The sequence below is a fragment of the Mastacembelus armatus genome, unplaced genomic scaffold (assembly GCF_900324485.2).
Source record: "Mastacembelus armatus unplaced genomic scaffold, fMasArm1.2, whole genome shotgun sequence".
Classification (NCBI taxonomy): Eukaryota; Metazoa; Chordata; class Actinopteri; order Synbranchiformes; family Mastacembelidae; genus Mastacembelus; species Mastacembelus armatus.
In genome coordinates, this window is record NW_022872928.1 from 46,788 (window position 1) to 64,338 (window position 17,551).

A 17,551-nucleotide genomic window follows, 5' to 3' on the forward strand; every position below is an offset into this window, starting at 1 on the left:
TTTAGCCGCATGTCGTCGTTCCGTCGCTGGCTGTCTAGGTGGTGTCCAGCAAACGATGTGGACTTCATAGACAATTGGGCCACTTTCTGGGGAAAACCCGGTCTGGTAGCGAGAGACGGCATCCATCCCACTTTGAATGGTGCAGCTCTCATCTCTAGAAATTTGGCCGAGTTTCTTAGCCGACCTAAAGCCTGACAATCCAGGGTGGGGACCGGGACACAGAGACTCAGTCTAAAACGCTTCTCTGCAGTTTCCTTAGAGCCACCGCCCCCTTCAAACCACATAGAGACTGTGTCTGCCCCTCGAACATATAAATCAAATAAATCAGAAGTTAACAGAAGAGGAGTTATTCATAAAAACTTAATTAAAATTAAGACCACTCCTCTTATTGAACAGAAAAACAGAACTGTCAAATGTGGATTATTAAATATTAGGTCCCTTTCTTCTAAATCTCTGTTAGTAAATGATTTGATAACTGATCACCAAATTGACCTACTTTATCTTACTGAAACCTGGTTACAGCAGGATGAATATGTCAGTCTGAATGAATCAACCCCCCTCAGTCATAAAAATTATCATGTTCCTCGAAGCACAGGTCGAGGTGGAGGAGTAGCTGCAATCTTCCAGTCAAACTTATTATTAAACTTTCATCCTCAGAACAGTTATAACTCATTTGAGAGCCTCACTCTTAGTCTCTCACATACAAACTGGAAAACACAAAAACCAGTTCTACTTGTCATTTTGTACCGTCCACCTGTCCCTTACTCAGAGTTTTTAACTGAATTCCCTGACTTCCTGTCTGATCTAGTGCTTAGATCAGATAAAGTCATTATAGTGGGAGATTTTAACATTCATGTAGATGTTGAAAATAACAGCCTCAGCATTGCATTTAATTCTATATTAGATTCAATTGGTTTCATTCAAAACGTTAATAAACCCACCCACTGTTTTAATCACACCCTTGATCTTGTTCTGACCTATGGCATCGAAATTGAACATCTAATAATTTTCCCCCCAAATCCTGTTTTGTCAGATCATTCTTTAATAACTTTCGAATTTAAAATGATGGATCATGCAGCGTCTGGAAGAAAATTCCACTACAGCAGATGTTTATCCGACAACGCTGTTAATAAATTTAAGAAAATGATTCCATCTTTATTTGCATCTATGCCAAGTATAAACATAATGGAGGGCAGCTGCCTTAATCCTACTCCCTACCAAATTGATCATGTTGTTGACAGCGCTGTAACCTCACTGCGTGAAGCGCTTGATTCTGTAGCCCCTCTGAAAAAGAAGTTAGTGATTCAGAGAAGACTAGCCCCATGGTATAATTTACATGTTCATACCTTAAAGCAGGCATCACGAAGGCTGGAAAGGAAGTGGCGTTCCACAAACTTAGAGGAAATTTTTCTAGCCTGGAAAAACAGTCTACTAACATATAAAAAAGCTCTCCGTAAAGCCAGAACTGCATACTATTCATCACTAATAGAGGAAAATAAGAACAATCCCAGGTTTCTTTTCAGCACTGTAGCCAGGCTGACAAAAAGTCACAGCTCCGTTGAGCCCAGTGTTCCCTTAGCTCTCAGCAGTGATGAATTTATGAGTTTCTTTACAAATAAAATCACAACTATTAGAGATAAAATTCAGCAGATGCTTCCTATACCTGCAATAAATGAATCTTTTACTACAGTAGCTCTTGAATCATCTGTAGGACCTCAGTTATGTTTAGACTGCTTCTCTCCTATAGATCTCTCTGAATTTACATCAGTAGTTGCTTCATCGAAATCATCAACGTGTCTCTTGGACCCCATCCCGACTAGACTGCTTAAAGGCACCCTGCCATTAATGAACTCATCTTTATTGGACTTGGTAAATTTATCTCTAGTATCAGGCTACGTACCACAGGCCTTTAAGACTGCAGTAATCAAACCTTTACTCAAAAAGCCTAGTCTTGATCCAGGTGTCTTGGCTAATTATAGACCAATATCCAACCTGCCATTTATTTCTAAAATCCTAGAAAAAGCTGTTGCTAAGCAGCTATCAGACCACTTACACAGGAATGAACTATTTGAAGATTTCCAATCAGGATTTAGAGCACATCATAGTACAGAAACAGCACTGTTGAAAGTTACCAACGATCTTCTCTTAGCCTCAGATAATGGACTTGTTTCGATACTTGTCCTCCTAGACCTCAGTGCAGCATTCGACACCATTGACCACAACATCTTATTACAGAGACTGGAGCATGTGATTGGTATCAGAGGAACAGCGTTAAAGTGGTTCCAATCCTATTTATCGGACAGATTCCAGTTTGTTCATGTCCATGATGAACCTTCCACACGAACAAAAGTTAGTTATGGAGTTCCACAAGGTTCTGTGCTAGGACCGATTCTGTTCACCCTGTACATGCTTCCTTTAGGATATATCATTAGGAAGCACTCTATTAATTACCACTGCTATGCGGATGACACTCAGTTATATCTATCTATTAAACCTGTTAACACAAACCAGTTAACCAGACTTCAAGCCTGTCTAACTGACATAAAGGCTTGGATGACCAGTAACTTTTTACTTTTAAACTCGGAGAAAACAGAAGTCATTATATTTGGGCCTAAAAATCTCAGAAATAACTTTTCTAAAATTATAGCTACTCTAGATGGCATAGCCCTGGCCTCCAGCACTACTGTAAAAAACCTTGGAGTTATTTTTGACCAGGACATGTCCTTTAACTCACACATAAAACAAATTTCTAGAACTGCATTCTTTCACCTGCGCAACATTTCCAAAATTAGGAACATCCTGTCTCAAAATGATGCAGAAAAACTAGTCCATGCGTTTGTTTCCTCAAGGCTAGATTACTGTAACTCATTACTATCTGGATGTCCTAATATCTTAATAAAAAGCCTCCAATTAATCCAGAATGCCGCAGCCAGAGTCCTGACAGGAACTAGCAAGAGAGATCATATTTCTCCTATATTGGCTTCTCTTCATTGGCTCCCTGTAAAATATAGAATAGAATTTAAAATCCTTCTTCTCACATACAAATCCCTTCATAATCAAGCTCCTTCATACCTTAAAGACCTCATAGTACCATATTATCCCAATAGACCACTTCGCTCTCAGAGTGCAGGCCTACTTGTGGTTCCCAGAGTTCTCAAAAGCAGAATGGGAGGCAGAGCCTTTAGCTATCAAGCTCCTCTCCTGTGGAACCAGCTCTCAGCCTGGGTTCAGGAGGCAGACACTCTCTGTACTTTTAAGGCTAGACTTAAAACCTTCCTCTTTGACAAAGCATATAGTTAGGGCTGGCTTCAGGCAACCCTGAACCATCCCTTAGTTAGTTATGCTGCTATAGGCCTAGACTGCCCGAGGACCATCGGTGCACTGAGCTCCCCTACCCTACCCCCCCCCCTTCTCTCCCACCTCATGTATATTCCACAATTGAATGTTACTAACCTTGTGCTCTCTCTCTCCCCTAGTTTGTGCTCTCTCCCTCCCTCTCTCTCTCTCTCTCTCTGTACCTTCTGCAGGTGTCCCTGGTCCTGGAGCTGTTTATCGCTGATGTGCAGTTACTGGCCCCACCAACTTGCAGTGTCTATTTGTTGTTTATTGTTGCTGTTCTTTTCTCTCTGCTCTATCCACTCACCCCAACCGGTCGAGGCAGATGGCCGCCCAAACTGAGCCCGGTTCTGCTGGAGGTTTTTTTCTTCCGTTAAAGGGAGTTTTTTCCTCTCCACTGTCTCCAAGTGCTTGCTCATAAGGGAATTGTTGGGTTTTTAGTTTTAGTTTTTGTAAAGTGCCTTGAGATGATTTGTATTGTGATTTGGCGCTATACAAATAAAATTGAATTGAATTGAATTGAATCAGCACATATTAGCAGAATTACAGATAGTTCAGACATCTATCTTTATTTATAGAACAAAGATCAGTCACAAATAATCGACATTTTGATATGTTTGTGTGTGTGTGTATATATATATATATATATATAAATCAGGGGTGTGAAACTGTCACGGTTTGGTAATGGAGGAAACTTCATCCACAAATCCACAAACGAAACCACAGGACTGAAAGGAAAGGGGCTTTATTTCACACAGACAGTTACCATACAATGACCAGTAGATGTCCACGAAGAGCTAGGTCAGACATGAGTGAACAAACATCCGGCAACATGCAGAAGTGAAACCACACAACAACTCCTGTGAACGGGATCTCCGTTGTTCACCTCGTCATGTCTCATGAGAGCCCGAGTTCAGCCGGGACGAAAAGGCACTGAGCACCTCTGCTCAGTGGAAAACAAGCTACCGGTCGGTGTCGGTAAGCAGGAGAACACCAAGGCACAACAAAAGAACTTCCCTGGTCCCCTTTAGTGTCTGTGAGTAGATGGCGGCAAAATGAAAATCCTAGTCGTGGTCCATCGACGACTAGGGAGACAATAGTTCATTCTGGATGTGCGCTGGGTAAGGAAGAACCATAGGTGCTGGGGAGGTTGGTCAACAGACAACCTGGCAACTGCCAGGGGAACAAACAGGAGTATAAGAAGCCCTGGGGAAAAACGAGGCGCAGGTGAAAATAATCACTAATCCTGGGAACAGAAAATAACCAAACCAGTTCCCGTCATGATCCACCAAAGTAAAAGCAAACAGGAAGTCCAGACTGCGGATCATGACAGAAACTATATACATCCTATTTTTAAATTGGGGAAGTTTCACAGCTGACTAGGTCCCTGTGATGCCATCAGCAACTGTAATCTGTTAAATTTGTGCTTAATAAACATCTGAAATGCGCTTTCTGTTTGTAAACTGGGGGGAACCACACAAAGTGAGCTACGTCACTAGTGTGATTGTGGTGTTTTATCTGCCTATGTATTGTGAACATGGTTTAGATTCACTTTGGCTTCTTCTGTTCATATTAGATGAAATGTGTAATTACAAACCTGTGTTTGTTTGGTGTTGCAGGTCCAATCAGGGGTGTTAAAAAATGGCTCAAGGCTGCCTCAAGTGTTTAAAGTACACCATGTGTGTTGCCAACTTCCTTTGTTTTGTACATATGTTTCCATCATCCAGTATCACAGTCAGATGGCACATGGTAGCACCTATTTTAGTCAAACAGGTTTTTCACTTGTCCAGTGCTATGATGAACTATTTGAGCTCAGCTAATTTCTGAGAATATCCATACATTACAATACCTGAACACTTTTTGCATTTGTTGAGTGTTTGGAAACTAGTTAGGGCAGTCTCAGAAAAACCTAAATGACCTAAAATAGCTGAATATAACAGATTAAAAGCCCAGATTTTAAATGGTTGTGTTAAAAAATGTAATCGTGATTGAAGCTACCAGGAAGAAGTCAGTGGTCTGTAATAATATTATTGGCTGTGCTCTGTCAAAAATAGAAGTACTCATGAAGAAAATCGATCATTTCAGTGGTCATCATATTATTGTATATATGTTATTTTATTGAATTGCTTTTATGAGGCATTCATTGGAATTTAATGTAAATATGTTTTGTTAAGTATCTAAAGCTGTAAAAAGTAAAATATTTCAGGCAGAAATCTGTTGGTGCTCAGTGTAACTGTTGATACGATATATCTGTGAAGCTGTACTCAGGTAACTGAGGTGTAGGGAGTGTGTAACATGAACCTGGCTGTGCTGTGCATTTGTTCCTGTCAGCTGTGTGGTGTGGCAGTGCTGGGCTTTGGCGTATACATAATGGTGAACTTTGAAATGGCAGCACTCACCCCTACATTGGCCACCTTGAAAGTGGCCAACGCACTGCTGATCAGCGGCATCATCATCACCTGCGTGTCCTTCCTGGGATTCGTGGGGGCTCTGAAGGAAAACCGCTGTCTCCTTTTGACGGTAGGACACACATACACAAATTTTCTTAAGTTAAGCTGTCCAAGGCTGCATCTATTTCAGGTAACAGGGATCTGCTGGAGCCTATCCCAGCTCTCTGTGGGTGAAAGGCAGGGGTCCACCCTGGACAGGTCCCCAGTCCATCACAGGGCCACATAGAGACAGACAACCTCACACACTCACACTCACTCCTATGGGCAATTTAGAGTCACCAATCAACCTGACATACATGTTTTTGGACTGTGGGAGGAAACCAGAGTACCTGGAGAAAACCCACACAAGCACAGGGAGAACATGCAGACTCCACACAGAAAGGCCCCTGATGGGTTTCAAACCAGGAACCTTCCTGCTGTGAGGCAACAGTTTACAAGATTTTTTGAGTTGACATAGCTCCAGAATACAATGTACTATAAACTGTGGTGGGGAAAAACTGCTGTGTGACTTATACAGACTTCCATATGCAGATTGTATATGAGTCAGGACACCACTGACCTTGATCTATGGAAAGTTGCCCTGTTTACAACAGCTGACAGTAGGTTCTGTGGATTATTGAGAGGTGATTGAATGAATAGTCAAGCAGATTTTCTTATGTAATCTTTCACTGTGGTCACCACAAATGAAGATCTGTTCCTATTATTTGAACTAGAAAACATGTGTCTGAAAACTGGGACCAATAGAACCAAATACTCAAATAATACGTGTAGGGCTAGATACTGCTAAAAAAAAAAACCTTCTTTTACGAAAACCTGCATTTGTCACAGTGTTTTAAAAAAAACTTTGTCAAGACCTGTGTCACCATGAAGTAATAGTGAAAGAAACATTTCACACATGCTTCGCAGCATGCTGCTGCCCTATAGATCCAGGAGCTCTAAAGTGCAAAAACACACCATTTCACAAAACACAACAACATTTCACAAAGGACAACAGCAAAGGCGAAATCATGACTGTGTAGCGTTTATGTCACGTTTGAGTTTACGTCATGTAGAGGATGTGCTGGAGAAACAAGATCTGCTGCTGGCATCTTGGTGTCAGATAGCAGAGGAACCTTCAGAGCTGTTTTAGTGATATACAGGGGGCGTAGTGGTTGTAATGTCGTGGCTGATCAAATTCAATTTGTTGAAGTGAGGAAGAAAACATATGTCCTAAGTGGAACAGCAGGAAAATGTAGTTGGATATGTTAAGATGTGTAATCAGTCGTGAACTGTGCTCCTAATGACCACTGAATTTTCCTCTGGTCCCACCATGAGGTTGATATTCCTGTGGTTTTGAGTGACATGACTACAGTTATTGGATTCCTTAGCATAATCAAAGAATCTCCACTCATGTGAAGTCTCTGTGTACAGTTCTTCCTGCTGCTGTTCCTACTGATGCTGGTGGAGCTGACTGCAGCATGTTTGCTGCTCATGTATGAGGCAAAGGTAGGATCACATCAGTCACCATTCACACCGTGTTTTCTGCTGAGACACTAAACCCAGTATGTGATCTCACCTTACAATATAGATTTCTGAGCTGGTGCAGACAGATCTGAAAAAGGGATTGGATCAAGTCAAGCAAAAGCCTGGAAATTCATCAGATGTGATGTGGGATCTGGTTCAGCAGCGGGTAAGAGGTCCAGTTCCTGGATGACTGTGGATGTGGCTTGGCAAAATACTGGGCGTGATCTCAGTCCATTTTCTATTCTATTTTTCCTTCAGCTTGATTGCTGCGGAGTCGAGAATGTGACAGACTGGGGAGAAAAAGTGCCGGAATCTTGTTGCAAGAACAACTGTACCACCAACCGTGTGTACAGAAACAAGGTGGACACAGTGTAACCCTCGGAACATCTCAATGCACACCTTATTTTGATGTACTGTAGAAGTCAGGAGCATGGTCTTCCTATTGCATTGGACTGCTGGTAGCAGTTCATCTGAAATGTGTGTTCTTTAGTTGCAGGGCTGTTTACCGGTGATGAAGAACATATTTGAGGAACATTTCCTTATCACTGGGATTTCCGTCATTGTCCTCTGCATTATCGAGGTAAACCACCAGGCTGCTAATAAAGCATTTCTCCATTCCAAATGAATGCTAATGCTGCTCTGAGTCTGCTGCATGTGTGAACATGCACATTTTTGCTATTGAGGTGTCCAAAATCCCTCATTCACCAATTCACTACTCACTAGCCCTTACACAAAGACGTTTATTCAAGTGTGGCAATAGTACTTTAAAATAAAATAGAATAGTATACTTTCAGGTTACAGACAAGTATACAGAAACATCTTAATGTACTTGTCCTATACTTGTATTAGTTGTAAATATCTGCCATTCTGAGATTGACATATACTTACGGTAAGTATAATTAGTATTCTTCACAAATATAAGTATTTGTTTTGTAGTGTCAAGTGGAATAGCTTGGAGAAAACGGTACATTGGTGGAACTGAACCTTTAGCAGCATAAGGAAACACTGGATTTGTTTATGACTGATGTTTGACCTCTACTATTGAGTTCACACTGAGCAGTTACGTTCCTCTTGTGTGCTTTTGTAACAGTGTACGCGTTTCTTAATTCATCCTGTGTAACTAGTGTAACTACACAAATGACTCGTGTCATTTATGGTCCTTTTAATTAAGAGACAGTTCTTAAAACTGCAGAATTGTACACAACATAGTTACGGTACAAAATACAAATTAAAGGTAAATTATTTGTGTACTCACAGTTTACTAGTCTTATAAGTTAAAAAAGTACACTTAACGTATACTTTTATAAACTACCAAGGGGGTGAGTGTTACATGACTAGCAAACAGTACATATAGAAGTTTTGTTGCTTTGTACTTTCATAAAAACAAAAGTGGTCTGGAATTGTATAACTATGACCTGGTACATTCAATACACAGTAGAGTTGCAGTACAAAATTAAACTGTACTGCACCTGCACAATGTTCTTGTGTTTCAAATACATGGGCCAGACGTGGGCATCATCAAACAGGCTGGGGGGGGTCTGGCACCGCGTAGTTTTAACTTGGCATTGGGGGAGTGTGGAATTTTGTTCCACTGTGGGGAATTTTGACCAAATGTGCATAAGCTTCCTGTGATGTTGCCAAGTATCCACAAAAACCAAACAATTTAACACAGCTTTTCCAGCTTTGCTCACTTTCAGTTTCAGTAAATAATATTTCAGTATATTTCTATAATCAAAATCTTTTCCTCAAGAAACTGTTGTGTTGCTCTTGAAACAACCGTTAATGTCTGAAAAACCTGGCACTTTTGGAATGTTTTAAAATTTAAAATATGATCTATAAGGCACAAGACCTATTAGAATATTTCCATGTTGAATCAAATGTCTTATTTGACTTTTTTTCTTGTTTGTTGACAGGTTTTGGGAATGTGTTTCGCCATGACACTCTACTGCCACATTAGTAGATCTGGACTGGGCTACAAGTTATAGACCCATGTGTCTTACATGAATGAATGTTGACAAATCGGATGATAAATGATGCTTCCTTTCTTCTGCCAGGCCCTGTGGCTACCATACTTCAACATTACAACTGATATCACTGCTTCCTCCATGAGAGTTCACACTGACGGTCTGTCATACCTTCATTCATGTTCGGCTCACCTGTATTTTTTGTATCTTGTATCTCGTACATCTGTGTGATCCATAATAGATGTACAGCCTGGGCAGTACATCAATAACCTGCCTGGTGAGGAATGCTAAGAGAAAGGTGTATTTATTTTTGCCGTTTCATGTGAGCAAGACTAAATACTCAGTGTGTGAACCACAGGGAGGGTCTTAGACCTTTCATTTAATACCTAGAGCCCCCAGATTTGGGGGATCTTACAAAAGGAGCAGTTTATTTATTTTATGTTTGTCTGTGCTGTTAATGGTATTTCAATGTTGAAAGTTACATCTGATAGCAATGATGAGTCAGATCCTGGTACGGATACAGGAGCCACCCCAGCAAATTAATACAAATTTCTAAATACGGACTGATGAACACACAATAAAATGCCTTCAACAGTCTTTTACTGCATATTTACTGCAAATGTGATTGGGTTTATTTTTTTATTATACATTGTTACGTCCCCGCCCGAGTGGGACCCAACATAATATAAAAGGAAAGGGGAAGTGGATGGGAGAAGGCGAATAAAACAGCTCACGTAATGAATTGACTATGTTTGACATTTATTTTAACACTGACAATGAAATTACAACGAGACCATTTGCAAACGTACAAACAGTCGAACACCAAGACTAACACGACAAAACATAAGACATTACCTAAACGAACTAACGTGCAAACAATACTCACACACACGAGTACGCTCTGACTAACAGATCTGAACCTCACTACTGAGTTTGTAACAAGACAAGTGATCAAAAGGTTTTACGAAATGGTGAACTGTTCACGTAAAATCCCAGTTCACGCCTGAGTAAGGCTTTTCCGGTCCTTATAAACCGGATGAAGTGATTGGCTGACGCGTCTCAGCTGGCGCACACCATACGTCATCAGCCAACATCTAGGGATCACCTAGGGAGTGTCAAACGGCACCTCAGGGCCGTAACATACAGTGGGTACGGAAAGTATTCAGACCCCTTTAAATGTTTCACTCTTTGTGTCATTGCAGCCATTTGCCAAAATCAAAAAGTTCATGTTATTTCTCATTAATGTACACTCAGCACCCCATCTTGACAGAAAAAAACAGAAATGTAGAAATTTTTGCAAATTTATTAAAAAAGAAAAACTGAAATATCACATGGTCATAAGTATTCAGACCCTTTGCAGTGACACTCATATTTAACTCACATGCTGTCCATTTCTTCTGATCCTCCTTGAGATGGTTCTGCTCCTTCATTGGAGTCCAGCTGTGTTTAATTAAACTGATTGGACTTGATTAGGAAAGGCACACACCTGTCTATATAAGACCTTACAGCTCACAGTGCATGTCAGAGCAAATGAGAATCATGAGGTCAAAGGAACCGCCCAAGGAGCTCAGAGACAGAATTGTGGCAAGGCACAGATCTGGCCAAGGTTACAAAAGAATTTCTGCAGCACTCAAGGTTCCTAAGAGCACAGTGGCCTCCATAATCCTCAAATGGAAAAAGTTTGGGACGACCAGAACTCTTCCTAGACCTGGCCGTCCAGCCAAACTGAGCAATCGTGGGAGAAGAGCCTTGGTGAGAGAGGTAAAGAAGAACCCAAAGATCACTGTGGCTGAGCTCCAGAGATGCAGTAGGGAGATGGGAGAAAGTTCCACAAAGTCAACTATCACTGCAGCCCTCCACCAGTCGGGGCTTTATGGCAGAGGGGCCCGACGGAAGCCTCTCCTCAGTGCAAGACACATGAAAGCCTGCATAGAGTTTGCCAAAAAACACATGAAGGACTCCCAGACCATGAGAAATAAGATTCTCTGGTCTGATGAGACCAAGATTGAACTTTTTGGCGTTAATTCTAAGCGGTATGTGTGGAGAAAACCAGGCACTGCTCATCACCTGCCCAATACAATCCCTACAGTGAAACATGGTGGTGGGAGAATCATGTTGTGGGGGCGTTTTTCAGCTGCAGGGACAGGACGACTGGTTGCAATTGAAGGAAAGATGAATGCGACCAAGTACAGAGATATCCTGGAAGAAAACCTCTTCCAGAGTGCTCAGGACCTCCAACTGGGCCGAAGGTTCACCTTTCAACAGGACAATGACCCTAAGCACACAGCTAAAATAACAAAGGAGTGGCTTCGGAACAACTCTGTGACTGTTCTTGACTGGCCCAGCCAGAGCCCTGACCTAAACCCAACTGAGCATCTCTGGAGAGACCTGAAAATGGCTGTTCACCAACGTTGACCATCCAACCTGACAGAACTGGAGAGGATCTGCAAGGAAGAATGGCAGAGGATCCCCAAATCCAGGTGTGAAACACTTGTTGCATCATTCCCAAGAAGACTCATGGCTGTACTAGCTCAAAAGGGTGCTTCTACTCAATACTGAGCACAGGGTCTGAATACTTATGACCATGTGATATTTCAGTTTTTCTTTTTTAATAAATTCGCAAAAATGTCTACATTTCTGCTTTTTTCTGTCAAGATGGGGTGCTGAGTGTACATTAATGAGAAATAAAATGAACTTTTTTGATTTTGGCAAATGGCTGCAATGACACAAAGAGTGAAAAATTTAAAGGGGTCTGAATACTTTCCGTACCCACTGTATATGCTGGCATTGAAAGTCATCCTACCTCTGCTCACTGTAGCTGTAGGATGTAGGGTACCAGCACAGGAAGACACTGTTTGATGTGTGGCATCGCAGTGGGGTGGTGGACAGCATGCTGAAGGACAGGCATCAGGAGGAGCTCCACAAGACCAAAGTCAACCATGTGAGTGACATCACACACTACTGACCTTGGGGTGGAATTTAAAGCCATAGTCTGTTTAATTTTACTCCAGACTAGGGCTGTGAAATTGTTTATTTTTTAATATTGTATGTTATGACCAGAGATCTCAGACAGATGATTGGATCACCTCCAACAGCAAATGGGGGAAGAACCTCAAATTTTATCTACCAACACTTTCTTAATGCCAGGTTTGAGCTGTTCTCAGCTGCTGCCAATAAGCCTTATTTTAATTCAATTCAATTTTATTTGTATAGCGCCAAATCACAATACAAATCATCTCAAGGCACTTTACAAAAACTAGAACTAAAAACCCAACAATTCCCTTATGAGCAAGCACTTGGTGACAGTGGAGAGGAAACACTCCCTTTAACGGAAGAAAAAACCTCCAGCAGAACCGGGCTCAGTTTGGGCGGCCATCTGCCTCGACCGGTTGGGGTGAGTGGATAGAGCAGAGAGAAAAGAACAGCAACAATAAACAACAAATAGACACTGCAGGTTGGTGGGACCAGTAACTGCACATCAGCGATATACAGCTCCAGGACCAGGGACACCTGCAGAAGGTACAGAGAGAACAGAGAGAGAGGGATAGAGCACAAACTAGGGGAGAGAGAGAGCACAAGGTTAGTAACATTCAATGGTGGAATATACATGTGAGGGGAAAGGAGAGGAAGAGAGGGGAGGGGAAGGGAAAGAGGGGGGAGGGGGGTTAGGGTAGGGGAGCTCAGTGCACCGATGGTCCTCGGGCAGTCTAGACCTATAGCAGCATAACTAAGGGATGGTTCAGGGTTGCCTGAAGCCAGCCCTAACTATATGCTTTGTCAAAGAGGAAGGTTTTAAGTCTACCCTTAAAAGTACAGAGAGTGTCTGCCTCCTGAACCCAGACTGGGAGCTGGTTCCACAGGAGAGGAGCTTGATAACTAAAGGCTCTGCCTCCCAGTCTGCTTTTGAGAACTCTGGGAACCACAACTAGACCTGCACTCTGAGAGCGAAGTGGTCTATTGGGATAATATGGTACTATGAGGTCTTTAAGGTATGAAGGAGCTTGATTATGAAGGGATTTGTAGCATGTACAGGGTGAACAGAATCGGTCCTAGCACGGAGCCTTGTGGAACTCCATAACTAACTTTTGTTCGTGTGGAAGGTTCATCATGAACATGAACAAACTGGAATCTGTCCGATAAATAGGATTGGAACCACTTTAACACTGTTCCTCTGATACCAATCACATGCTCCAGTCTCTGTAATAAGATGTTGTGGTCAATGGTGTCGAATGCAGCACTAAGGTCTAGGAGGACAAGTATTGAAACAAGTCCATTATCTGAGGCTAAGAGAAGATCGTTGGTAACTTTCAACAGTGCTGTTTCTGTACTATGATGTGCTCTAAATCCTGATTGAAAATCTTCAAATAGTTCATTCCTGTGTAAGTGGTCTGATAGCTGCTTAGCAACAGCTTTATCTAGGATTTTAGAAATAAATGGCAGGTTGGATATTGGTCTATAATTAGCCAAGACTCCTGGATCAAGACTAGGCTTTTTGAGTAATGTTACGTCACTAATGACGGAAACGGAGAGGACCCAAAGGCAGATTCAAAAACAGAGTCAGTTTATTATAACACAAATTCACTGGAGGTTAATCCACACATAAAACTCTCCAGGTGCTCAGGACAGTCTTTCCTGAAAGTACAGGGCGACGAATGCCTGGATCAGACTGCGTGGCTCCCAGGCGACAGGGGAAGGCACACCCCAGGAACTGCTGACATGCAGGGACCTGGAGAAATAGAGAACAGGTAAGTTTTTGGCTGAGCTGATCCTTTCACTGAGTGAAGCTGGCGAGAGGCTACCGCGTGTAGATAACAGGAAGAACTGGCGACGCTGGAGAGGTGAACCGGAGCCTTTATTGACGATGGTGAGTAATTGGGACCAGGTGATGCTCATCAGCAGCAACTGTCTCTTGTGGCACACCTGCAGACAACACACTCTGAGGTAGAAAGGAGACAAGGTAATTAGGAGGACTGGTACTGCCGCCTCCTGACAAGTAAAGGTTTGATTACTGCAGTCTTAAAGGCCTGTGGTACGTAGCCTGATACTAGAGATAAATTTACCAAGTCTAATAAAGATGAGTTCATTAATGACAGGGTGCCTTTAACCAGTCTAGTCGGGATGGGGTCTAAGAGACACGTTGATGATTTCGATGAAGCAACTACTGATGTAAATTCAGAGAGATCTATGGGAGAGAAGCAGTCTAAACATAACTGAGGTCCTACAGATGATTCAAGAGCTACTGTAGTAGAAGATTCATTTATTGCAGGTATAGGAAGCATCTGCTGAATTTTATCTCTAATAGTTGTGATTTTATTTGTAAATAAACATAAATTCATCACTGCTGAGAGCTAAGGGAACACTGGGCTCAACAGAGCTGTGACTTTTTGGGGGGCCACAGAATCAAGCGTTTCATGCAGTGAGGTTACAGCGCTGTCAACAACATGATCAATTTGGTAGGGAGTGGGATTGAAGCAGCTGCCCTCCACTATGTTTATACTTGGCATAGATGTAAATAAAGATGGAATCATTTTCTTAAATTTATTAACAGCGTTGTCGGATAAACATCTGCTGTAGTGGAATTTTCTTCCAAACGCTGCATGATCCATCATTTTAAATTCAAAAGTTATTAAAGAATGATCTGACAAAACAGGATTTGGGGGAAAAACTATTAGATGTTCAATTTCGACACCATAGGTCAGAACAAGATCAAGGGTGTGATTGAAACAGTGGGTGGGTTTATTAACATTTTGAGTGAAACCAATTGAATCTAATATAGAATTAAATGCAGTGCTGAGGCTGTTATTTTCAACATCTACATGAATGTTAAAATCTCCCACTATAATAACTTTATCTGATCTAAGCACTAGATCAGACAGGAAGTCAGGGAATTCAGTTAAAAACTCTGAGTAAGGGACAGGTGGACGGTACACAATGACAAGTAGAACTGGTTTTTGTGTTTTCCAGTTTGGATGAGAGAGACTAAGAGTGAGGCTCTCAAATGAGTTATAACTGTTCTGAGGATGAAAGTTTAATAATAAGTTTGAGTGGAAGATTGTAGCTACTCCTCCACCTCGACCTGTGCTTCGAGGAACATGATAATTTTTATGACTGAGGGGGGTTGATTCATTCAGACTGACATATTCATCCTGCTGTAACCAGGTTTCAGTAAGATAAAGTAGGTCAATTTGGTGATCAGTTATCAAATCATTTACTAACAGAGATTTAGATGAAAGGGACCTAATATTTAATAGTCCACATTTGACAGTTCTGTTTTTCTGTTCAATAAGAGGAGTGGTCTTAATTTTTATTAAGTTTTTATGAATAACTCCTCTTCTGTTAACTTCTAATTTATTTGATTTATATGTTCGAGGGGCAGACACAGTCTCTATGTGGTTTGAGGGGGGCGGTGGCTCTAAGGAAACTGCAGAGAGGCGTTTTAGACTGAGTCTCTGCGTCCCGGTCCCCACCCTGGATTGTCAGGCTTTAGGTCGGCTAATAAACTCGGTCAAATTTCTAGAGATGAGAGCTGCACCATTCAAAGTGGGATGGATGCCGTCTCTCGCTACCAGACCGGGTTTTCCCCAGAAAGTGGCCCAATTGTCTATGAAGCCCACATCGTTTGCTGGACACCACCTAGACAGCCAGCGACAGAACGACGACATGCGGCTAAACATGTCATCGATGGTCAGATTGGGGAGGGGTCCAGAGAAAACTACGGAGTCCGACATTAATTTAGCAAAGTTACACACCGACTCAACATTAATTTTAGTGACCTCCGATTGGCGTAATCGGGTGTCATTGCTGCCGACGTGAATAACAATTTTCCCATATTTCCGATTAGCCTTAGCCAGCAGCTTCAGATTTGACTCGATGTCGCCCGCTCTGGCCCCAGTAATACATTTGACTATGGTCGCTGGTGTCTCTATTTTCACGTTTCTGACTATGGAATCGCCAATTATCAGAGTCGGTTTCTCAGCGGGTGTGTCGCTGAGCGGGGAAAATCTATTAGAAACGTGAACAGGCAGGTGATGAGCCGTGGGCTTCTGCTTAGGAGTACGTTTCCGTCGGACCGTCGCCCAGGCTAATTCTCCGGGCTGCTCCGGAGCTGCCCTTGGACCGCTAACAGACCCTGAGCTCGGTGGCTCCACACCAGCTAACGGGGCTGGGCTAGCTGGCTTTTGTTCGAAGGTGCGGAGCCGCGCTTCCAAATCAGTGATCCTCGCCTCCAAGGCTAACAGAACCTTACACTTATTACAGGTATCATTATCGCTAAAGGAGGCAGAGGAATAACTAAACATGTGGCACACTGTTGAGTTCGCATTTAACTTACCCAGGTCCGTTTGATGAGGAAGTACACAAAGACGTCTGGAGTGGTTCAGCTGATCATAGGTTTTATTTAAAACTATACAAAGCGCTCTGGAGATCAACCCTCATGGGACACACGGAGAGATCTGAGCTATAGGGGGAAACTATAGAATAGATATAGCTGATGGCCACCGCCCCAAATACCAGTACTTTTCCAGAAAAGGAATTTGGACTATTACCATATATGGAGTTGTCATTCCCTTTACCTTCCCTCATGGTAAAGACATAGTGAAGAGCGGTGACCCTGTCACGTGTCTAAAACATACAGGAGTACACTTTACACACTATGCTGCATACTAGTCACACAAAGTGTGTCTGCATTCCCACAATTCCCCCTTTTGGGCTCTCCTAAGAGCCCACCCCCACTATGTAAATGTCAAAATTTGATATCCCCCTTTTGATCTCCCCTAGGAGATCACACATCAATAGGCCTCAGTATGGCAACACCACTATTGAGATCATTAGGATCAGTAGCCAATAAAGGCATGAGGACCTTCAGGTCCTGCTTCTCTAATGCGGATGAAATTACCCGAAGCGCCAGGGATCTCATACAGGGAATGCAGCAACACCCACATGTGACCAGTATGCCTACAAATACAAAAATCGAAACTCATAGTGAACCAAACACAAAACAACAATCATTACAGTCAGGGTCGTAAAGACCCCCAATACCTTCCCAAATCCAAACATCTCCTTTTATTTCCCCACTCGTTGACTAAATTATCTGGCAATAACTAAACATACACTATAAACTAAATAGATCTACAGCTGAAACCACCGCTCAAAATCACAACCAACAATCCCTCGACGCTGCCTCCCTCGGCGCTCTTATTCGTCGGCTGGAGGCTTGGCACGGCCCTTGTCGGAGAGGGGCGCTCTTTCTTACCCACTTCCTTTTCGGACGGCTCTTCTTTCTTCGGACGAGGGTTGCTC

The 17,551-nt window shown here is 42.3% G+C and overlaps 1 protein-coding gene across 5 annotated transcripts; it reads left to right on the forward strand.

Moving 5' to 3' along the window:
• Window positions 1–4,135: 4,135 nt before the first annotated feature.
• Window positions 4,136–9,995, forward strand: LOC113132798 (leukocyte surface antigen CD53-like). 5 transcript variants are annotated; one of them, XM_026311143.2, is made up of 8 exons: window positions 4,136–4,563; window positions 4,956–5,040; window positions 5,668–5,856; window positions 7,197–7,271; window positions 7,354–7,455; window positions 7,548–7,649; window positions 7,780–7,869; window positions 9,203–9,995. In XM_026311143.2, exons 2-8 carry the CDS (start codon window positions 4,978–4,980, stop codon window positions 9,272–9,274), a joined length of 693 nt encoding a protein of 230 aa, XP_026166928.1. In that variant the 5' UTR covers window positions 4,136–4,563; window positions 4,956–4,977; the 3' UTR covers window positions 9,275–9,995. The 5 variants fall into 5 exon arrangements, with proteins under 5 accessions (XP_026166928.1, XP_026166953.1, XP_026166936.1 ...); XM_026311168.2 differs by having other exon boundaries at window positions 4,956–5,015; XM_026311151.2 differs by having other exon boundaries at window positions 4,136–4,314.
• Window positions 9,996–17,551: the final 7,556 nt, after the last annotated feature.

What these genes read in the sequence shown, in the direction of transcription:
- LOC113132798 (XM_026311143.2), top strand. Translation starts at nt 4,978, where the DNA reads ATGGCTCAAGGCTGCCTCAAGTGTTTAAAGTACACCATGTGTGTTGCC. An exon ending in GGGATCTGGTTCAGCAGCGG is followed by an intron (nt 7,456 to 7,547) that starts GTAAGAGGTCCA and finishes TTTTTCCTTCAG; the next exon opens with CTTGATTGCTGCGGAGTCGA. An exon ending in ACCGTGTGTACAGAAACAAG is followed by an intron (nt 7,650 to 7,779) that starts GTGGACACAGTG and finishes TGTGTTCTTTAG; the next exon opens with TTGCAGGGCTGTTTACCGGT.